The sequence below is a fragment of the Acipenser ruthenus genome, chromosome 22, assembly GCF_902713425.1.
Source record: "Acipenser ruthenus chromosome 22, fAciRut3.2 maternal haplotype, whole genome shotgun sequence".
Lineage (NCBI taxonomy): Eukaryota > Metazoa > Chordata > Actinopteri > Acipenseriformes > Acipenseridae > Acipenser > Acipenser ruthenus.
In genome coordinates this window covers 26,193,294-26,217,735 of record NC_081210.1, presented here as the reverse complement: position 1 = coordinate 26,217,735, position 24,442 = coordinate 26,193,294, and the positions used below count along the sequence as shown (strand labels likewise).

Sequence of the window (24,442 nt, the reverse complement as noted above, 5' to 3'; positions counted from 1 at the left end):
GCAGCCAAGACTGGAAAGAGCAACATTGCCTTTCCCTGGCTAAACAAATTAACAGCATTTCAAATCAGCTAACATGTGTAGCTAACAGAGGATACAATACATGTGTGTAGTATGCATAGAGATGTACTAATCAGTCTACTGTATGCGTAGAAAGAAGAGGCTAGTTATTGGTAGGCAGAAGATGCCTTTAGGATTCCAGAATAATCATCAAGCATCGACAGTAATCCAAACAGCAAATTCTTGTTCTGAGCAAGATGTTTCAACTTGAGTATCACACAGGGAGTTAGGCAGAATGTGATTTCACTAATTGACTGTGTGGCCACTTTATTAGGAACAATTGCCTATTAAATTATATGTGTGAAGGTTCTATGACATTCACCCATTACTTCAAAACACTCAGAATTCTAAGGTAAAACTATAAAAGTCTGAATCAAGCAGACAAGTGTTTCGGCTAGTGCCTTGTGCAGTGTCTTCTACTCTGATGAAGCCACCAGCCAAAATTTCTGTCTACTTGACTTCGCTCCCTATAGACTTACATTTTGTGATGCACACTATTTTTCTATTATTGTTGTTGAAAAGTTACTGGTTGAAATTCATTATGCCTCTTTTTAGTATGACCTGCATGGGGAGAAAAAAAAAAGTCCTTGTGTACTTTTTATTATTCTCCTTGCACTCCTGTGCTACAAAATTGCAATTTTATTTTGTATTCTTATCTGCTTGTGCCGGGAGGCGCACTCCACAGGAGTCTGAACAGCCCTCCGCATTCAAGCGCAGTCTAATCTGTGTCCTGTGCTGAATGAGAATAGACACACGGGATGCACCAACTTTTATAAAGGGAACACACAGTTTTTAATTCATTATTTTAAATCAGAGGTAAGCCACCTTGGCACTTTTTCGTTCAGGTCTTGTTTTTTGACCAAATCTTTAATTATTAAGTAGAACCAAAGTAAATTGAATCATTGAATCATCATGTAATTATAGTTGCCTTTGCCTTTTATTTTTTTTAGGTAATATAGTGCACAATTCTAAAAATCTCTTAATTTTGCGACAGATGTCATAGAATGCAGCGTGTTAATAAATTGAGCTGGCTTCAGTGTTAATTGAAGCCTTCACACTTTTTTTAAAACTAGTATCTAATGGACTGTGACTTGTAATGAGAGTTACGTGGTTCTCAAAGCTCTGACTAGATACCATACATAATCAAAGACATTGATAAAGACCACAAGTCAAGTTTCTTGCTGCTACTTATATTATTATTATATATATGTGTGTATGTGTGTGTAAGGAAATGCAGGCAGCTGTACAGTATGTACACTTTTGATATATCTAAAAAGAATATATATTTTTAGATATATTTGATATACCTAAAAAGGACATCAGGCATATATGTCTGTTGGACTGTAGGTCAAACTTCCTTTTCATGATACTAACATTGGCCTTTCCTCCTTTTTATTCGTTGTGGTCGTACAGCATTGCAAACTATCTCCCCACAAACAAAGCAGTCATGAGAACTGTAATTGATTTTGCTTCTGCCAGGTTAGTGCAAGGAGATATTGGATCCAAAATTCAATTCAGAAAAAGGGGTTTGAGGTTAAATTTGGCATATGTCAGAATTCAGTAATGCCAGTATTGAAACCTAGCCACGACACTGGGGTAACACCCCTGGTTTTCTTTCAGGTACTACCATTGAATTTTAATGGGGCTTATTGGCTCTTCTGAAAGCCGGAAGCTTAAACTACACCCAATAATACCATGCTCTGGAACGAAGGGGACTGTCCCCACCCAACAACAGCATTTATTTATTTCTATTTGTTTTAAATTGTGATTACTCATCCTGTTCCCTGATATAGTACATGGTTACTATTTTTTGTGTAGCAACAAGTTGACAGACTTCTTATAAAAATGTAATGTTCTCAAAACAACATCCATGAGAGATATACCATGTTGTTTATACTGGGTTGTTCAATTCCTTGCTGCCATTGTGGGTGAATCTGGTGGATACAGTACAGTATTAGTGTGACATAATGACATTGTATATTATAGCTTCATCAAGACTGCTTTGGAGTGTTTATACAAGGGTTGATCTTTTGTCCTAGAAAGTGTGGATGTGGAAATTGGATAGACTGTGTGGCTCAGGTGTAGGAAGTGTGACAGATTTGTTAAACACTCCCCTGAATAATTAAGTAATTATATTTCTAGTGATTGCTTTGAACTGTTGAGCGAAACTGAAATTGGAGTATGATGTTGTTTTAAGTCCTGGAAGCAAGCAAGGTCAATTGTCCTCAATTTTAGAGGAAACCCCAATTTTCAAGGAAGGCCATTAGAATCCATCTGGTTTGTTTGTGATTGATGGTTTGATTAATGTGGACAGATGCAGTTTTTTTCACACTGTTAACGCTTGCCACAGAAAAGGACGGCCTAATTCATGCGGAGGGGAGGTCTGCTCTGTGCATTATTCATGTCTCATTCATTACAAGCTGAAGAGGTCGCAGCTAAAAGAAAATTTGGAACATCGAGTGCCAAAATGAATTAATGTTTTTTTTTTTAAATGATAATTTTTTCTTGCTTGATGGGGAATTTACAGTAGAAAGGCATTCCAGATGGGCTGTTGACTGAAGCTTTGGTAAAATTAGTGAGGTGGTTTTTGAAGACAATTGATTAATGTATCAGATCGATAAATACTGTATACAATGTAGATTCTGTGTAAATACTATTAATAAAAGAGAAAAAGTTTCCATTGCAAACAATCATAACTAATATTCATCAGTCTGTTATTAACACAGGTTACACTGTGTTATTTTCATTTAAAACACAGAAGCTTTCTGATTTCTTATAAACACCACTGAAAGTACATCTTCCTGTGGTTAAGAATCAGGTTCTCCCAGAGACTCTGTAAAGTTCCTAAACTTTTGAACTATGCACTGCATGCTAACAAAGCACCTCATTATTTACAGACGTGCTCAAATTTGTTGGTACCCCTCCACAAAAAACGAAGAATGCACAATTTTCTCTGAAATAACTTGAAACTGACAAAAGTAATTGGCATCCACCATTGTTTGTTCCATATTTAATAGAAATCAGACTTTGCTTTTGATTTTTTTATTCAACATAATATTGTAAATAAGAAAACAAATGAAAATGGCATGGACAAAAATGATGGGACCGCTAACCTAATATTTTGTTGCACAACCTTTAGAGGCAATCACTGCAATCAAACGTTTTCTGTAGCTCTCAATGAGACTTCTGCACCTGTTAACAGGTAGTTTGGCCCACTCTTCCTGAGCAAACTGCTCCAGCTGTCTCAGGTTTGATGGGTGCCTTCTCCAGACTGCAAGTTTCAGCTCTTTCCATAGATGTTTGATAGGATTCAGATCAGGACTCATAGAAGGCCACTTCAGAATAGTCCAATGTTTTGTTCTTATCCATTCTTGGGTGCTTTTAGCTGTGTGTTTTGGGTCATTATCCTGTTGGAGGACCCATGACCTGCGACTGAGACAGAGCTTTCTGACACTGGGCAGTACGTTTCGCTCCAGAATGCCTTGATAGTCTTGAGATTTCATTGTGCCCTGCACAGATTCAAGGCACCCTGTGCCAGGCGCAGCAAAGCAGCCCCAAAACATAACCAAGCCTCCTCCATGTTTCACTGTAGGTATGGTGTTCTTTTCTTTGAAAGCTTCATTTTTTCGTCTGTGAACATAGAGCTGATGTGACTAGCCAAAAAGCTCCAGTTTTGACTCATCTGTCCAAAGGACATTCTCCCAGTAGGATTGTGGCTTGTCAATATGCATTTTAGCAAATTCCAGTCTGGCTTTTTTATGTTTTTCTTTCAAAAGTGGAGTCCTCCTGGGTCTTCTTCCATGGAGCCCACTTTCGCTCAAAAAGCGACGGATGGCGCGATCAGAAACTGACGTACCTTCACCTTGGAGTTCAGCTTGTATCTCTTTGGCAGTTATCCTTGGTTCTTTTTCTACCATTCGCACTATCCTTCTGTTCACTCTGAGGTCGATTTTCCTCTTGCGGCCGCGCCCAGGGAGGTTGGCTACAGTTCCATGGACCTTAAACTTCTTAATAATATTTGCAACTGTTGTCACAGGAACATCAAGCTGCTTGGAGATGGTCTTGTAGCCTTTACCTTTACCATGCTTGTCTATTATTTTCTTTCTGATCTCCTCAGACAACTCTCTCCTTTGCTTTCTCTGGTCCATGTTCAGTGTGGTGTATACAACGATACCAAACAGCACAGTGACTACTTTTCTCCATTTAAATAGGCTGAATGACTGATTACAAGATTGGAGACATGTGTGATACTAATTAAAGAAACTAATTAGTTTGAAATATCACTATAATCCAATTATTTATTATCTTTTCTAAGGGGTACCAACAAATGTGTCCAGGCCATTTTAGAATATCTTTGTAGAATAAGCAATAATTAATCTCTTTTCACAGATTCTTTGCTTTATTCTATGACATACTAAAGGCATGCAAGTATACATGATAAAATAGCTTTTAATTTCATCACTTTTCAGGAGTAATGAAGCATTATTTCAATGAGCTGTAAGGGTACCAACAAATTTGAGCACGTCTGTATAGTTGTGCATGTCCCAACGGTCACGCTGTGTTTTCCTATTAGGCTACCATGCAATTCTAATAGCATGAAAAAAGAGTCAGTAAACATCCTTGTTTAATAAAAACTTCGTATTTGTGAAACCTTGAATCGATCAAACCTACATTAGACTCGCAATACCTAATAAACCTTGCCATTCTTTGGAAAGTGTATCACAGGAAATCTAGTCAATAAATTGGCAGTAATTATTGGATTGGCTGTAGAATTTAAGGTTATACTGTAACGTGGCAAGTAAGCCTAATGAATGATTTGATATGTATAGTATTGTGACAAGCTACAAATTCCAATTCTTTACAAGATAAGTACAGCAAGCAAATATCTGGATTACTCGTAAAAGTCTTTGATCATCTTGTAATAGGCCAGATACAATTCCATGAGCATTGTTTTTTTTTGTCGTCAGGGAAATTATATGAAAAATTAGGTCTTAAAGAATTGACTGAGAATATCGAAGACTATATCATTACATTTGAAAAGGAATGGGGGGGGGGGTTATGATGTAATGTTCTGGAATTAAGGAAGGCAAAAGTCTGTAGATGAGATTCTATATGATTATTTAATTATTTAGGAAATAGTGCACCTGCATGTTTTGCACTGCTTGGTGAAATGAGGCCATACCAAAGCAAAGCAGAATCTGTAGTCTAGGTGCTGCATAGAATACAGTAGTTTTGCATTGCTGAACCCATTTAGATTTATCGTATGCAACTATTTCTCTTTTTATACTCTAACAAATCCTTTTAATCTGTTCTGAAATCAGTCTGCCGCCTTTTTCAATAATGTGTTTTTCACGAGAAACGGAACACTCTTTGAACACCCTTTTTCATATCGGTTCTGAAAACACAATATTTATTCCCGAGAAAATTAAAAATGTCAACGAAATGTGTAAGGCTTGATAACCACCTATGGCCTATGGAGAGATCTCCTTCTGAAATCATTCCAAGAAGATTGAGCTCCCTCAGCTGGACTCTTAACACATTACATCTGAATCGATATACAGCAAGTCCCTAACTAGTTCAGAAACGCATTATACCGTAAGCATGTGAGAGCCATTCCTGTATTTGTACAAGCGTTCATTTATATTCAGTGATAACTAGAGCATGTACGAGGAGACTCTACAGTATATACAGATGTTTCTAGCTATTATGTGACAAGTGCCTTGGGATTTTCTTTTGTAAGGTCCTAGATTTTAAAGCTGGTATGTGCTGCTTCCACTTGCTGTGACGTTTGTTCATCAAAATTGTGCAGTTTCCAGTTAAGATGAGTGCTCTTCAATAGTTGGACCTCCAATCCCCTTCAACATGACTTGAGATAAAGGGTGTAATTTCTCAAATATTTGTAGTGTTCATATAATATTGAATATATTCAAGCTTCTGCAGTGTCGGGAATGCCTTCATAGACGTGATCAAATTATACACTTCATTCTGAACTTCGTCCTCTGTTCAGTCCCCTGGCATCTAATGCTTTTTTCATGTTCTGCATATTCCCTGCTTAGTGGCAGGGTCTACCTCAAAACTGATCTGTACTTGTCTTTTTCTCTCTGGAAACATATATATGGTATATAATATGAACATGGAGTATTGTGGGGGGGTTTAAAGGTGTTTTTTTCTGTTTTTGGAAGTCAAGTAAGCTTCTCAAATACTATTTTAAATTGGATTCAGAGTGATCGTCTTCAAAATCAGACAACCAATGTGTAGGAGACCTTCTGCTGAACACGATGAAATATGACATGACACATTTTAAGCAGGCTTGTGCCTTTGGCAATCAAAAAATAAAATAGTTTTACAAGCTGAGCTGTATGCGCCATCATTCCCTGTCTCTTAAATGGTATGATATTTGCATCAGTTTGGTTCTAAATATAAATCCTAAATTTAATAAACATATCTTAACTTTTTAATGATATCCATTAAGTATATTGCCCAGCCAATGTATTGCATATCATTTTTTCTCTGTTTGGTAGAACGATGCCAAGTTTGCAAAGTTTTTAGTCTCTTCTTTAAATCAGAGTTTGCTTTTGTATTGAGTACAAAAACAATTGCAAAGCAACATATTGATGCATTGTGAGTGAACGTCGGCAAATTATAATTAGAAAACAGACCAAAGACTTTCTCTGAACAAATAGGTAGGGGTAACTGAAAAGTAAAAGGAAAATGTAGGTGCGGTTGTAGTTTTGGGTAGGGGGGTAGTCTGTCTATCACTTTTCTGTGTATTGCATAATAACCACTACTATTTGTCCTATCCTGTTCTTTGATTGGAGTGCTTGAGTGTTCCTGTGGTCTTAACACACAGATGCAAAACTTAATACTGAAAGCACACTTGAAAGAGCGATTAGGATGTTATAAACATGTTATTGTTTATGCCACATGCCCCATTGAAGTCTGCAGACCATTAAAGTGCCGTAATGCTGAAGAAGCACCACTCTGGGTGCCGTATTAATCTCCTCTGTTTGTTTGTCACCCAGAAACGCTTCCAATCAGGCATTCTACCCCTTCCCATAGGAGCAAATCAGCAATCCTATAACTGTATAATTATACAGTACATCTTTCTCATGAATATCACTGAAGCCCACTCTTGCGATACATTCCCTTGATTGTTTTGGCTGTGCGCTGATTACAGCACAAGGTAAGTGACTGCATATCACTTAAAAAACCTAAAGCATTAATCAGGAGATAATTGGATTGCAAATTAGAACGACACAGTTCAGTATTCCATTACCTTGGTTTTAATCAACTGCCTTGGTGAATTCATTTTAACTTTGCATTTGTCTCATAGGTGATAGACTGCCCCCATCCCATTCCAAAAACCTTAACTGACGATAGCTGTCACGGTGCCAATTTGGTGTTAGTTTCTAGCATCAGGGTACTTTGTGTAGCGTCAACAACATTAAATTATGGCGCCAGTAGACTTGTTTTCATTTCTGGACTGCTCACATGACCACAAGATTTGGTAAGTTAGAACCAGTAGGCTCTCTGGTGCTAAACTTTCAAAACAGTTTAGCACCAGTTTTCTAAACGATTTGTACCCCTGGCTGTGCAGACTCCGCTTCTGCCTCAGTCTTACATGGAAACTGAGTTAAATTAAACTAATGTAGTACCAGATATCATATTGCTATAATGTGTTTCTTTATAAACTGCACATTTTAGACTGTACAGCTAATAGAAGTGAAAAACGGGTAACATTTAATTATTATAAGCTGCTGTACAATCACTTTAATCACAAACCCACACACAGACGCATTGTATCTGAATGTTAATGTTGTTCCACGCAGACAGTTTCCTTAAGCAACTTCCACATGACGGGTTTAACTAAAATGTCCCAGGGAGGAAAATCGGCAGCCACAGCATTCTCCATGAAGACAGGAGTGACACTTAACACAGTAACTGTAATTAATAGTTTGCTTTGTCAGCATTGAAACATGTTTCAGTGCTGGTCATTGCTGGAATTTCCCTTGTGGAATGGAAAGATCAATAATGTGAATGTACTGTCGCCAGGACATTTGAATAACAAGAAATTATATACATAAGGTTATGGTTAGGGTTTGCTGCTATGCAGTTTAAGTGTGGTAAATTTGAGTTAAATAGCCTTTTTATCCATGACATTTCAATTATCATTCTCTAACATATAAATTGGATTCAACATTGCTTAAACATATTTCATGAACAAGAGGAATGAGGAATCAAATGTATTACCCTTTTTCTCCAGTTAAAAAAAAACAAAAAAAACAACTGGGAATTATCGCATTGAAATCTTAATTAATGGCAAATGAGTTTCAGCATTCTAATTGCACCTCAAAGTATTTCACAAACGTTTTCTTCAGTAACATTTTTCTAATGTGAGATTGTTTATCATAATCATGCATTTCATGTCTTTTTAATCTGCTTTCAATATTAGAAACACATCATGAAGTTGATAAAGTTTCAGCAGCGTGTGGAATATCTGTGTATTACACCAACTCTGAAAGTTTTTCTCGATCTATCCTTCTGCTCTTAAATTTTTATTTAGCGGTAGTATATGATGAAATGTTGATAAGACGATCATTATGTGAGCTGGATTCTTTAATCTCTTCCAGTGTGATCTAGCTTGTTTTATTGTGTCTCAGCCTTGAGGCCGGTTCTTATCTCAACCTGCTGGCTTCTTTACTTTTAAACCCACTAACATGCTGCAAACTATATCTATTTGATCTATTTTAAAACGTCCTGTTTTACTGTTGCTGGGGGCTTAATGGGACCCCCACGCCCTCTGCCTTTTTTTTATGTGCCTCCCCTTTTTTATTTTATTTTTTTTGGCCCTAAAAAAGTACTGCCCTAAAACTACAGGGTGTAGGGCTACCATAGGAGCAAAAACAAATACACAGGTCAGCATGAGCTCAGCTTCTCTGTTGGCAATTTAAACCCATCTTTCACACAGTTCAAAGGCTATGAAGTTGTTGACTATGTAAGTAGTAATGCTGAAAGAAATGTGTACAATTCAGTGACTAGAACTGTTTCTCAATGTCTGTGTAAGGTATTGGTAGCAGATAATCGAATACAACCAGACTCTAGTTTTAGGTCTGTTCTTATTAATGTTCAATGGCAATTTTCTCCCCAACAAGTACAAGTGTTCTGTATATGCATCAGTAAACTTTGTGAAGTCAATCAATAAAGTGTTATGCAATTAAAAAAAAGGATTAAAGATCAACACATTACACTCATAGATGTGAATAAAAAAATACAACAAAAGAACGCTTACATGATGCAGTATACTTAACATGCAAGTAGCCCAGTTTTTCCATTGGTGGTTTTGAAAAATTGTAAAAATACAAATCAACAACAACAAAAAAAAACAATAGTAAAGATTGTGGGCACTGTAAATTGGAACCAAGGATTCATTTTAAAATGCTTTATACAAAGTGCATTTCCCACATATAATGTCATACCACTGAAATAACTATACAGGTTATCCCATTAGGAACATACAGTACACAAATGGTGGCGGCTCCTGTCCTAACAAAGGGGGATGTGCTTTCTCCCCAGGAGCCCAGTTAAAACGCCAACTGTGTGGTGCATCTCTAATGTACTACAAACGTTGTTTAAATGTCCAAATTTTCATTTTGTAACAAAGGTAATGAAAAACAAAAACAAAGCAAAAAAAAAAGTAAGAAATCAACTTGCATTTACATGTTTTATTTCTTTCAGAAAGCATTGTTGCCTGAAGCAAAAACAGTCCCATTATGCCATTCTCCAGGAAAAAGATAAATGTTGTTGAGCTGGGAACATGTTCAAATGATCCTACAGGCTTTTAAAATCTCCAACAAAGAGCCATTATGATTGTTAGCGTCACAGATTAGAACCTGATAGCATTTGATATACTGTAGCGGTTCACTTTACAATAAGCATATCTTTAAAGGAAATGATCTAGTTCTGGTTATGCAAAACTGTGAGTGGTTATTAAATGTAAATTTAAAACAATCTGAATGTTCCTTACTTTAGTTACTGTTATGTGACTTTTGATGTTTAGTTTAGTTTAGTCTCCAAATGGATCTTTGCTACACAAAGTAAGTAATCTAAACCACAGGAAAGAAAGATAGGGTTACATCATAATGATGATTACGATAATAATCACATTCTCACATCACACTTAAATTGGCTGTGTATTTATCATGCAATAACTACTGTGTATCTCACGTAATAATATGGCTTTTTGTTTGTCCTTGCAATTATTTTAAACCTTACATAAGAACATACATGAAACGAGACCATTCAGTCCAATAACGCTCGTCCAGTAGTGGGTGATTGATCTCAAAACTTCAAGTTGGGTCTTACAGATCCTAGTGATTCAGCATTAACAGCATGGCTAACCCATTCCATACTCTCACCACTCTGTGTAAAGAAGTGCCTCTTTATGTATTCTATCATATAGCCTAATATTTGGTAGTTTGTTGAGTTACATTTTGTGTATACAATCCTGACTATATTAGATGTATTTTGTCTTGTGCTTTGTTGTAGCTGTGATCATTTGCCAGGGAAAATGTCACTCTCTGTGGACTGGATACGGCATCGCTTTGGAAAACTGGCATCCAGAGAAACCTCTGAAACAAACTCTGAGACAACTCCACTTCTCCGATCAACCGCCCAAAAAAGAAACTGGATTTATCCGTACAACAAACATATTGTCTTTCCAAACAATGGACTCTTTATCCAAGACTTTAAAAAGTTCACCAGTAATTATCCTGGAAATAAAATACGGACTACAAAGTATACTTTGCTCAGCTTTTTACCAAAGAACCTTTTGGAGCAGTTCTACCGGTAAGTCTCAATTTCTATTGTATACAACTTTCCTTTCAGCCTTTGGTCTCATGAAACTCAGTTGAGGTGACTGTACAGGTAAATTTCTTTTAATCAAAGATGTATGGTGGCCAGCACAGCATACATACACATACACATACACATACACATACACATTTTGACCACTTTTTTAAACTTTTAAATTACATTCCCTGCCTCGAGATAGCTTCCCATGTACCCGCATGAACCTCTCAGAACTACATGTCCCATCATCCTCCTGCTCAGTGGTAAATCCATCTCAGTTACATATGTGAGCAGGAGGATGATGGGAAATGTAGTTTTGAGAAGCCATCTTGAGGCAGGGAATGCAATTTAAAAGTTAAAAAAAAGTGGTCAAAATGTAAAAAAAAAATTAAAAATTAAAACAATACACACACACCCTGCGTAAACAGTTGGAAACATGTAACAAAATGAAATAAAAAGGTCCTTATGTACCTTTTAAAGCCGGGGTGTCAAACTCCAGTCCTCGAGGGCCGCAGGGTCTTCTGGTTTTCATTCCAACTTAAGCTCTCAATTAACATAATTGATCTAATTAGTAGTTCAATTGGACATATTTCATATGTTTCAAGGTCTTTTACACTTGAGGATTTAAAAAAATGCACCTGATTCAAGGTACACTACCTGTGAAACATTTTGAGGCCAGAATAGAAGTGTTAATGTGTCCAGTTAATCAAATAATTAGACCAATTAAGTAATTGAGAGCTCGGGTGGAACGAAAGCTAGAAGACACTGCGGCCCTCCAGGAACGGAGTTTGACACCCCTGCTTTAAAGGGTCAGAAAGACCAAAGTATTTAGATTTTCTAAAGACACCTACATTTAAAAGGATAGAAAATGAACAATACATATAAATCCCTACATTACACCCACTAGAGGGTGTAAAATGATTTTAATTGTGACCTGCAGAGTTAGATCTTCTGTTTTCAAACTTGGTATGGATTACATCAAAAGTGTACAGAAGCTGTTGTATTGTGTTAAATGGCACTACATCACTCAAGATACTATATCAGTTGGTTTCATTATTGCTTTGATGTAGAAAATGGCAAATAATTAAACATTTTTTGTATACAAATGCAGTTACAGTGCATGGCTGACAGTACCCAGTTGTTGTCCTAAAAAGTAATCTTATTTTACTGTTTGTTTGGTTTCTTTTTTAGGCTTGCAAATCTTTATTTCCTTTTCCTGGTGATTTTGAATTGGTTCCCCCAGATGGAAGTTTTCCACAGGGAGATTACAATGCTGCCCCTGGTCATTGTGCTGACTGTAATTGCTGTGAAAGATGGGCTGGAAGACTGCAGGAGATACAGCTTTGATAGGAAAGTAAACAATGCAAGAACAAGGGCTTTTGACTGGTAGGTACATTATTTAGCATAATGATTGTTGCATAAATAGAAATGTATACAAGGTCTGACCTTGAGTAGGGTCAAAAATCAGCTTGTGTCGTACAGCACCTTATCCATTTTTGATGGCTCATGTCAATTCTACTATATATGTATTTTTTCAACACAACATTAACAATGTATGCAAAGAAAAAATCTAAGAATAATGTACCGCTATTACCCTGTACATACTGGGCCATTGGTTATCTCAGGCACCTGATTTTTGCCGGTTCCCCATCCACATACTGTGGCTCTTTCCATGTCAACCAGATTGAGATCTGATTGGATCCCAGATCCAAAATATCAGCTGTGTATTTTAAACGGTGCTAGAACATTGATGATGGGAAGGGGGTGCTCCTTCTTAATGCAGGGATGCCAAGGAAAATACACACACCTGCCAACAGATTGGTTGATTTTATTGTTTCCACAGAAGTAAGCATGCTTATTTATTGTTTGTGACATTGTGAGGTTTTTGTTTGCCATTGTTTAATACTTTAATTCCAGGTATTCATTCAATGTACTTACTGTTTTTAGGCTAGTATTGGTAGGTAAACAGTAACAAAACTAAATCTGCATACATTACCGATATGTGCCTAATGCACATACAGTGTACCACAAATATAATTATTGTTTTGGAGTACATGCAGAACATTGAATGCATTTAACCTAAAACAGAAATCGTACTGAGCCCTAACACTTCTGGGTCAAGCAATGAATCATGCTCTGGGACAAGCCTGTCAATTATCTAAGAGCCGTGATGTGTAGTAGAAGGAGGTGTGTGTTTAGGGGCCTAGAATTTGGCTAATGGGCAGCTTAATCTGACCTTGATATCCATGGAATTTACCAAGAGTGACTTTGCAAAACCTCCTGTGAATTTTGCAACATTATCTCTACACTGCCTCCTGTGTACTAAGTGCAGTGAATTAATGTACAATATATTACATCATACAATATATTACGATAATTTACTCATTTAAAAGAGCTGTATTTGGTTATATACATTTTTAGATGTTTGTCTGACTCCTCATATATTGGATGTGTGACTTGTTGTCAGGGAGGGTTGCGATGCAGACCCTGTGGCGCTGAATAACACTAATGACGAAGTTTGTTAACTCCCACTATGTCTAAAACATGCTCTTTATATCGCCCACTGTGTTGGTCCCTTTATCTTCTGAACTCGGGATCAGATCAGTTCTTTGAGGAATGGTTCAAATGAAAATGTAATCACGCTCCACACCCAACACATTGCAGTTGTTAACTTCCCTAGGAATAAGATAGCTGCTTGATTTTCACCAGAACCACACATTCTCAGAAAACAACGTTGTAAAACTTGTGCATTGCTGGGATACCTCTACAGGTTATGGATATTTTCGGTGGTTAATACAGGCCTAGGTTGAGATCAGCTAAAATCATATTAAATCTTTTTTCATTGACAGACCGTGTTGAATTTTCCCTGGTTGTGTTTCTCTTCCAATGCTTCTGTTGGATTATATGAAAGTCCTTTTATCCAAATTATCTTTGTAACACACATACAGATTGTGGGTATTGGAAATGTTTGAATGCAGAGTCCAGCATTAAGAAAAGTAAGATACACACTTCACATATAATTAAATTAGGCAGAATGAATTGCAAATAAATAATTTCCACTGTTGTCAAGTTAGCTTTTAATGATACAATACTAAGGCACCTGACTGATTTACGGCCTGTAATCTGGCAGGAGTTAAGACCCAGGTGGGGCTTGTCTGAACCTTCAGTAAGACATGGTAATAGGATGATACCTGGTTTGACGTTGAGGGCAAAAAGGTGTGTGCAAATGTAGGCTCCTCTGTGCAAAATAAGTTCAACAAAAACTACTTGATTAAGCAACGTTGAACTATGGCAAAAAACAAAAACCGTCAGAAGTCACCAGCCTCCTTTAAATATGGTGCATAAAATATGCTTTTCAAGCTGCGACAAGGACTAACTTTTAACAAGGAAAGTGTGGCTGCTGCTTCCAGCTATGGCTCCTAAGATACCAGAAAGCTGGAATAAAATACTCAGAAGATTGAAAAAGAAGAAGGTTGTGAAAGTAAGAGAAGTGGTCTCCAACTTGCCTTTTGAAGACCGCAGGAAAGGGGACCAACCTAACCGGCACTATGATACCAACTCTATCAACACCACAAAGTATACAGTGTGGTCTTTCGTGCCCCAGAACCTATTCGAGCAGTTCCACCGATTTGCCAATGTGTATTTTGTGGCAATTGCTGCCTTGAATTTTGTGCCGATTGTAAATGCATTTCAGCCAGGATTTTCCCTCATTCCAATATGTATTATATTGGCCATTACTGCTGTTAAAGATGCCTATGAAGACTATAGAAGATACAAAGCGGATAAGGAATTGAATAATATGAGCTGTTTCCTCTACAGCAGGTAAACTGACAGTACTAATTATACCAATGTATGCACCTTTTCTTGTTGTTTTATTAGTAATATTATTTATGTATTCATTTATTTATGTATTATAACTTGTCCTTTTTAATTGCACAGCAAATTACAAAACACTAATCTTGACAGTTAAAAATATAAAATGTAGAAACAAGCTAGCTAGCAAACTACAATATTTCACCAGTAATGTGTGAATAGACAATCTAAATATTATACCTGTGTGTATTTAGTAACACTCTACTTGTATTATTAGTTCATATCTTATCCAATTGTGGCATGTCTTAGTTAAGGTTAATAAGAGCTTCAGAATATAGGTCATGTTGGGTGATCCACTAGTTTCTGATTGGTTTAGCTATGTATTCAGAACTTATGTCCAAAAAATGAGTGAAACTTTGAATGGATATTGTTGCAAGACATACTATAAAGTCCAGGGGATTCCTGATTGACTGAGTTGTTGCAGCCTGTATCCCTGTTGACCATTTCTCCAGTTTTGACCTTCTTTTTCCTTTTTTTAATTATTTATTTTTTCCTTTACTTGGCATGTTGCTGAAGTACCTTGTTATTCTTTACTATTTTGTTTGTGCAGGGTCATGAGAAGGAAATGGGACTGTCTTCTTGTATTGAGGGAGCACTGTATAGGCTTTATTCCAGATGCTTTACTTCTAATTGGTGGTATGCAGGCTATTCTTTCGTTTTTGTGCATGTAAACCGGTATATCTGCTTACAGCTGTCTGTTTGCGTGTGTTTAGTGCATTGTGTCTAATTGCATTTAATCACGTAGGTTTTTGAAAATTGTGGCCCTCCTCTTCTTTTAAGGTAGAAATACCTTCATCAGCAATGAAAATATATGTATAAGAGAAAGGTCAAACCTCCCTCCTTTATTGAAGTGAACAACAATATGGCTTGAGGTTTCTCTTGGCTGTTTTCATAAAATGTATTTAAGGGTGCCCTGAATTTTCATTTTCACATACTGCACTGGAGCTCTGCATGAAAATTGTGTAAAATTCAATGAAGATTCTTGAGAAATCTCTGACTTTTATATAACAAAAACTATAATAGGGCAGCAGTGTGGAGTAGTGGTTAGGGCTCTGGACTTCTGACCGGAGGGTCGTGGGTTCAATCCCTTGTGGGGGACACTGCTGCTGTACCCTTGAGCAAGGTACTTTACCTAGATTTCCCCCCGCAGGCTTGATTGAGTAGAACCATTCCATTAGTGTAATGTCTGAATTGATTATACAAGTTAAAAATTGTAGATGAAAAGGGAAGGTTTATATATATATATATATATATATATATATATATATATATATATATATATATATATATATATAATGTAAGACTGGTAATGAGTTCATAGTGCTGCGTTTGCTGTACATTTGAGTTTTTACTGATGTCCTACATTTATTTCTTGTATAGTACTGTCTTTGGAAAAAGCACAGCTGCGAAACTAGGCTTGGCCTAAATCGCACACATTTGTCTGTGTCATTGAAATAGTGATTAGAGCTGTGTGCCTGAGGATTGAGGTGGCTAATTTAGTCCCTTTTTGTGGAAGGATGTTGAAACATATTGCGGTTTGCTCAATGGATTAACAGAAAGAGCGTTTCGATAGATTATCGGATAACAGTGAGTGTAACGCTCTGCTACATTTTTCCCTAAATGGGTTTCAAGTCCTTCCTTTGCTTCTCGTTCCAGTTAATTAAATGGTTCTTTTAAATATTTCATTGCTTCTTTTACCTAAAGTGAACCCATTCATTCATTCTAGGAAGTAGTTTATTTCCTGGCTATAAATTTATTAAAATTGTGTTATTTTACTCCCAAGCCCTTACTTAGAGAATATTATACAATGAGTTCTGTGTTAATAAGTAGTATGTTTTGAATCAAGCTAGCTTGAAATTCCAATGCATAGTATTTCCCCTTAAACCAACACTTCTGCAGCTGGTTTCACAAATCCTTATTTTAGTCACCTTAAACTAGAGCAATATTAGTGCCAACTGACGAATGATAGCTGGCTTTACAGACCCTGATTGGCATTAGGAAGATCTGTCCAAGGTATGTGAAATCAGGCATATTCTCAAACTTGTAATCCTATTATTATTATTATTATTATTATTATTATTATTATTATTATTAATACCCTCTTTGGAGTTTCTTTGGAGTCTCTCGCTCTCCAATCATAATCACTTTAGTATATTGTGTTGGTACAGCACTGCCTACATTATAAAAGGTCACCCTTTAATCAGATTACAAAGAAGTACAGTTATGTGAATGAAATTCTAAACTACACCTGATTTATTTTCGTTATATAAACTAATTCAGAAGGAACTATCATGAAAGAGTACTTGTTTGGCATCTTTTACATTTTCTTCTGTGATTTAACAATAATTTATGCATTATGAATAAATAGGCTTTATTGTTCAAACTGTGAGGAGGTGTGTTAGTGTTCGTTTAACTATTTTAGAGTACTAATAAGATCGTGAAAATATGAATTTCAAATGTGTGCTACACAATCAGTCTGTGAATGGTTAGGGCCCCCATTTTTAAGGAAAATCCCAATAAACATTTCCACTACTCCTTGGCTCAAAGGTTATACCTGCTGTCCTGGTTCATTTCTGTTGTTTGTTTAACAGTTGCCTCCGGTGGAATTTTAGACGTCATTGACTTGTACATTTTGCGTGGCTTGGCCTATTGTTCACTGCCAGGAAGAAATGTTAAATTAAAGAAAAGTATAAACCATCAGGCTGAACCTGTTGTGTGTGTGTGTGTGTGTGTGTGTGTGTGTGTGTGATGTGTTTGTTTCTGTTTCTGTTTCTGAGAACTTGTTAGCTTTGCTTTGAGATTTTGCAATAGTCACATGATAAGAACCAGGCTTGAAATGAAGCACCTGCAATTTCTCAGCCTCCTTACCTTAGAAGACACCCTCACTTGTATTCTAGGAGCTGTGAGTTTTTGCCTGTCAGAGGTTTTTAGTAGTGCATCTTAATAAATAATGGCTTCTTCTCCACAGGTGATATTAAGCAAAGGCACAAAAAATGGATCATTCATACAAACCTGTGCCATGTTTTATTGACTATTTTGTAAAATCCAGTTCCACTATGGACACTCTCTGAAAGGATATGTCAATATAAGACTTAATAATAATATTAATAATAATTTTATAATTAGAATATGTATTTCACCATATCAGCACAGGGGTTGATAATGAAGGCGATTAACAGAAATTGTCCCACAGGTCTAGGATTTTTCATATTGCTGGGAAGATTTCAGCATGGGAACAGCAGCTGTGACACGGACACTATACTGTAGATGTGTGTCAGATGGACAGCCATTGTCATTCAGGAAGATATAGACCTGTGTAGTGTTACAATGACTCTGGATATAACCCTAATGTAGGGTTATCTCAAGGCAGAATTTAAAACAAGGCTTGCAAAAGCAATGCATCTAATTTCATAACTCGTTTTATATAAGGTTTAGCATGTGTGGGGTATACTGCTCTAAATTAAGGTTCCTGAACCAGCAAAAAAGAACTACTGAGATAAATATATTCCTAGTGATTTACCTTCCAGATATCCCTAATAGATTGCTACTGTATCTTGAATCTTGTTCTTTAATAATAATAATAATAATAATAATAATAAAGCTTGCTTGGATTACAAGATGTATTCAGATTTTATTCGTTTCAAAATCATTTAGTTTTAAAGCTTATTAAACACACATTTTAATAGTATTTTAATGAAAACGTCCCATTTACATTATGAACTATTGGGAAAAGCAAAACCAAAAGAACAATAGACTGTGCCTGCAACAGGCAGTGAGCCTAATGGATCATATGAAATATGGCATTTGAAATATAGAGAGACCTGCAGGTACAAGAATCGTAGTTGAATAATGATTCACAAGCTGCAAGGCTTCATTAAAATAAAATAAAATGAAGCTAACAGAACTGCTGAGGAAGAGAATGGTTGATCTGCAGGACTGAGATGCTGCCCTGGGCATTGCTTTATAATCAAGTCTTCGATGCTAAGCCAAGACACTAGCGTGGAGTGTGTCATGTCTGCAGGTCACATATTACAGGAATACACACTAGAAAGTTAAAAACCCTTCTGCAATTTGTACTTTCTCACAGAAAACAGAGATGAAATGCAGTCGGCCAACATCTGTGCAGTTGTCTAACTTTTCCACTCTTGCAACATCCTGATGTTAAAACAAACAAAAGTAGTAATAGGAACAGCAACATTGTTGGGCTGTTTTGTGATGTTGACACTCAATGCTATATATATGTACATTTTTTTTCCACTATAGGAAACATAAGGATTATGTAGAGAGATGCTGGAAAGATGTGCGGGTTGGAGATTTTGTGAAGGTGGTTTGCAATGAGATAATCCCAGCTGACATTCTTCTGCTGCACACCTCTGACGTAAACGGCGTCTGCCACATCGAGACGGCGAACCTTGATGGCGAGACCAACCTCAAACAGAGACGGGTAGTGAGAGGCTTCCTGAGTCCGGTAAGTGGGACTCTTTAAGGCTGAATATCAAAGGTTACTAATCAGGTTTTAACAATACAAGTCGATATAGTAGACTCACTAATCTCAGCCCATTGCTGCTGGACCCTTTTCAGATTTGTTCACGGCACTTATCGCAATCTGTATTATATTTACAGTTATATAATAGATGTACATGTTTTACAGGCATCATATTTTATGATATTGAAGTTTGGTTTCTACAGCTGCTACCAGCATGCATTTCACTACAATAGTGTAGTTCGGAAGACTGGCATCTGGAATAATGACAGGCTGCTGTACACTGAAATCTTTTGCCAAGCTTAAAATAACTGATTAAGTCAAAGCCTTCTGTCAACAGCTGAGCTGAGGAATAGGCTAATATACTGTGACCTAGTTAGTTGGATATACTGGTATATCATAGATTATGTACATGTATTTATATTATTTATGTAGAAACCAGAGAGTGAGCAGTACAATGTCCCCCTGCAACCCCTGCCTCTAGTGGGTGTAACAAATACATCGGTACAATATATATTAAAGAAAATGGTATGCCTTGCATTCACTAGGGGCAAAGTGTTGCAGGTAGACAAGTTAAGACAGCATCTGTAAACCTCATAATTCTCGACTATACTGGACTATATGGCACCCAATTGTACCAGTACTTGCATCATCCTGTACTTGCACTGAACTGCTCCATATTTTGCTATGTTCTACTACTGCTCTTAATTACTTCCTGTATCTTGTACTTGATTTTACTCTTAAAGGTAACCATATTAACGTTTTTTGTAATTGCTCTTATTTGAAACCGTCCTTATCCATTTATCATACTTACTATGAGCTCTTAATGGAATTTACTCTTATAAGCAAATATCTTTACTATGAGTTTAACTGCTCTTAGTCAAATTCACTCTTAAAGGTAATTATTTACTGTATTCTTTATTTTGCTCTTATTTTAATTTTATCTTATTCTCTACTGATTTACTATACTTTATAACTGCTCTTATCTGTAAGGTGATATTGTGTACTGTGATATTTTGTAACTGTAAGTCGCCCTGGATAAGGGTGTCTGCCAATAAATAAGTTAATTTTAATTAATTAATTAATTAATAATAAAGCCCACACTTAATCAGATGCACTTGGAGGTTATACATTCTGAAAGCTCTGTTGTGTCCACAAGATGCTAAAGTATTAAAAAGTCACCAGGATGTGATGATTGAAACAGAAAATGATACAAAGTGAATCTGAACAATAAGAAGAATATAACATTGCTGTTTCATTTCCACACCAAGTTAATAGGCTGCCTTTAAAAGTAACCCCTTCATGAAGTGATGGCAGTCTCACACCTGCCTATGAAGAGGGATTATTGTTTTCACATTAGAGAGAACTATTGTACTGAATATGTACATATGATTCATTATAGAATTATGGCCTTGTGTTTGTTTGCATATTACACAACTCATATGCGTTTCTCCTAGAACGATAAAACCGATCTGCATCTAAATAAATCTAAATAACCCCTGTGTTAATCTGCTAATACCTTCAGCATGTTAATGACATCAGCATAATGGAGGCGCATGTTTGATTAGTAAGGTGAAGAATGGAAATATAATCGCCCTTTCCAGACTTTTATAAAAGACATTGTGCAGCTGTTATTGGCCTTATCACAGAACATAAATACCCTGTAATTCATCTTGAGAGAAATGTCATGCAGATGTCAATAGGATGCTAAATACTTTAATATGGTCATTTTAATTACATCTGCAGGAAATTGTGCAGCGTGACATTGACTTATTCAGCCAGCAAGGTCTTGTGTTCTTTATGCTTGAAAAACTGCTGAAAACAAATCTGCATGTTTGTCTCTCAGCTGTTTCCTTGTACATTCTGTGAAGATGTATTGGGCTAATTGCAGGTTACCTTGACCCCAATGACTTCAGCATTGTCCCATAAAAGACACAATTATCCTCAGCATTGTTCCTAATTTAAACAGCACAGTAAAATAATGCCTATAGACTGTAATATCATTTTGCATGTCTGATCATCCTCAAAGCAATTCACTTCTCAAAGTTCTGTACCATGCATTGCTAAGTGATCCAATACACAATTACCAATTGAAAGTACACTCATTAGTGCAGATTTAAACTGTTTGCAAGTCTGAAGAATGAATAATATTAAGAGCATTTTTCAGCTTACAGAGTTGGAGAATGCCTTGACTCTCACCAGGCTCTCTCTGACTCAAGTAGATGAAGGACTAAGAGTAGTACCCAGTGGTGGAGACATCAAAAGATAGCTTGAACTGCATGCAGCCACTCCTATAGTTAATAATAGTTAAGATAAAAAAAAGACATTGCATTGTACCCTCTTTTTTTTCCATAGTACAGTACAATACAATAATAAAGTGGTAGGTGAACACAATGTATCCCTCCACCTGGAAAATAAACACTCCATTTCTTTTGTTTCTTAGTAATACAGCCTTAGTACTAGTGCACACAACATGGAACATAAAAGCAGTTCACCGCATCAACAGGTTACACTTCATTCTAAGACTGGTTTCAGTAATAATATGCCACGAGTGATGTTTCAAAGGGGAAGCTGTCCTCTTATAGTTAAATGTCAAATCTACAGCTAAAAGCAACCTGAAATGTTCTATACCACAATCTTTAAGAGCATATATTACATTGAATAACATCTTTGTCTGTTGCTATAGAATAGCCTTTTGAGGTTATTCCGAACTTAAAGAAAGTTGCTACAGTACTATACAGTGTGTTTTTAGTATATTATAAATGTAGGCTTCAGTTATAGTTATAGTGTAGTTTTAGGTGGGGTGCATGTTGAAATCTCAATTCCATAAGCCACAATCCCAACTCAATGAAGTCTCATTCTACCTGTAACAAATAGAATAATGTTAGGTTCAGCATATATTATTATACAATAATATTTCTTGTGTTGGTTTTGGGCAGTAATGCACAAGTTGTTCTTTAATGCAGGAATTTACAAAACAGGTCATTAAAAAATACAAAAGACAAGTTGACAATTGATGGAAATTATATAAAAAGTAGGGTTTATGTCAGCAAGTGGTGTTGTTTTTTTTATTATTATTTATTTCAATGTAAGTAGTTGTTTTGGATTATGCCATTCAGTAATTATATAGCAATGACAAACCAATAATAAGACAATACCATTTTAAATTGTATTCAAATCATCTTTGAAATTAAAATGATTTCTTAAGCCCTAACCAGTACTTTAACATGAATACAAAGTTCTGCAGAAATTGCCACAGGGATACATGACATTTAGCTTTCCTGTTTTTGTTTTGTAGGACTCTCCATTTGTACCCGAGCATTTCAACAGCACGATTGTATGCGAGAAGCCAAACAATGACCTCAACAGGTTCAAAGGTTACATGTAAGTATGCAAACACTGGGTAATAGAGGGAATCACTACTTGCCATTTATATTTGCAGCCATTGTTAAGATCATTAAAACAGACCTGTCTTTAGCAATTTCAGCATGATCTCCGTTTTAATCCTATCCTGAAGATCAGTTATTCAACTGCCCCCTTGTTAGTGCTAGTGCTTGTACAGTATTGTATATTTTATATTGTACATTATTCATCAGTTGCCTTGGGAGAAACAGGTCACATATTCAGTCTGCATTGAATCAGATGGCAAATTACCTGGTCCACTGACCTTGTCCTGGGTTAGTCTTGGTTTGCACAGCCTTTAGCTGAACTCAGCCCCTAGCAATGAAAGACCTTCGATGGACCCAGTTTGGAGACATTGGAGACTGGTGTTATGCATCAGTCTGAGAGGAGAGTGTCAGGGTCAACGAAAACATACTTAAATGAACTGAATTTGAATGATTAAGTCCCTTAAAGTAAAGAAATGTTCTGATTTGCTAGAATGCTTGTAAACTTCTCCCTGAACATGTCTGTTAAACCCGGGATGAGATTTGTAGTCTGCTGGCACTGCAAAATACTTAATTCGTCAAAGCCTTTCCACTCTGTGTGCAGAATTCCAATTATTTATCATTGCATTCCTATTTGCATTAAGCTTCCAGAGAAGGCAGCGTGACCTTGCAAGGATTGTTCTTGACTGTTGAGTCAGCCTAATGAGGAAAAGCCTTAAAGTTTAAGTTTGTGGAGAAGTTAGAAGCATCTGCTCTTTCTTTGACTAACTTTTTGGCTTAAAACAGGAGCACTGTTGATTTCTCATCACTAACTACAGTATTACCGTCATATTCTAAGGAAAATTGTTTAGCAAAGAATGTATTTAAACAGTTATTTATGTAATTGCTGGGATTTTAATTGAAAAAATACTCTCTGACCTGTCTATCGAAGGAATATGTATCATGATGTGGCACTTAATTCATTATGACACAACTATAGAAAAAAAAATTGCCAGTTTAATTAACATTGAGTGCTTCATGCACATTTAAAAATTTAAATGTCACATAATATGCATGTTAAAAAAATGTAATCACTGAAGGCTAATGCTCAAGTTGCATTGGCTTGTAAAAATATCTATGGTATGAATAAACATGCCATATTTAGAGTGTTCTTGTGTGTCAGTATGTTATACTACTGTATATGAAGAGTAGCACTCTGTATTTAGAATATTTGAGGTTCATTTAAGAAGTAAAAACAGTATTGCATGAGATTTCCTTGTGTATTATCAGGGCCTGTATAATCATAAAGTGTGTACAAGTATTTGAAAGAGTTTTCAAGTCATTATCTTCACTGTGGTAAGGGTCTCGTACTACAGTCAAGACACTCATTCGCACTGAACCTAAATGGAAGCGTCACCCCATGCCCTGCTACTTGGTATTTCAGACCGGCTACGTCATAGTGTTGATGTGCAAACTGGGTCACAAAACATTCACATGTGTGCTTGCCTTTTATTCCAGGCCTGGGCCCATGGGAGACAAATGACTAATCTGTTGACCAAAAAGAATAAAAATAAATCAGATTTTTTTTTTTTTTTTTAAAAAGGGGTTGTGTTTCTTTTGATCTATAGGGAAAATCCTGACAAGAAGAAAATTGGTTTTGACAGGAAGAGCCTGCTGTTGCGTGGGTGCACGGTTAGAAACACTGAAGAAGCAGCAGGAATCGTGGTCTACGCAGGTATTAGAATCTCTGCTTTTTATTGCAACTGATCTCTTCAGAAGAGCCCTGTTGTTTCATTTGTCGTCCTTTGTTTCCATA

The 24,442-nt window shown here is 36.4% G+C and overlaps 1 protein-coding gene across 6 annotated transcripts in view; it reads left to right on the top strand.

The window, feature by feature from the left end:
• LOC117431120 (phospholipid-transporting ATPase VB-like) overlaps positions 1-24,442 on the top strand; it is an 82,998-nt gene that overhangs the window by 31,514 nt on the left and 27,042 nt on the right. For 3 of the 6 annotated variants that reach the window (XM_058996268.1, XM_058996269.1, XM_058996271.1), the window contains 5 exons: positions 10,603-10,902; positions 12,097-12,291; positions 19,042-19,246; positions 22,560-22,645; positions 24,255-24,361. In XM_058996268.1, coding sequence (XP_058852251.1) covers positions 10,603-10,902; positions 12,097-12,291; positions 19,042-19,246; positions 22,560-22,645; positions 24,255-24,361 — 893 coding nt within the window. Of the gene's footprint in view, positions 1-7,079; positions 7,241-7,390; positions 7,565-10,602; positions 10,903-12,096; positions 12,292-14,161; positions 14,728-19,041; positions 19,247-22,559; positions 22,646-24,254; positions 24,362-24,442 lie in introns of those variants that run through there. The other 3 variants (XM_058996267.1, XM_058996270.1, XM_058996272.1) reach the window with 3 other exon arrangements.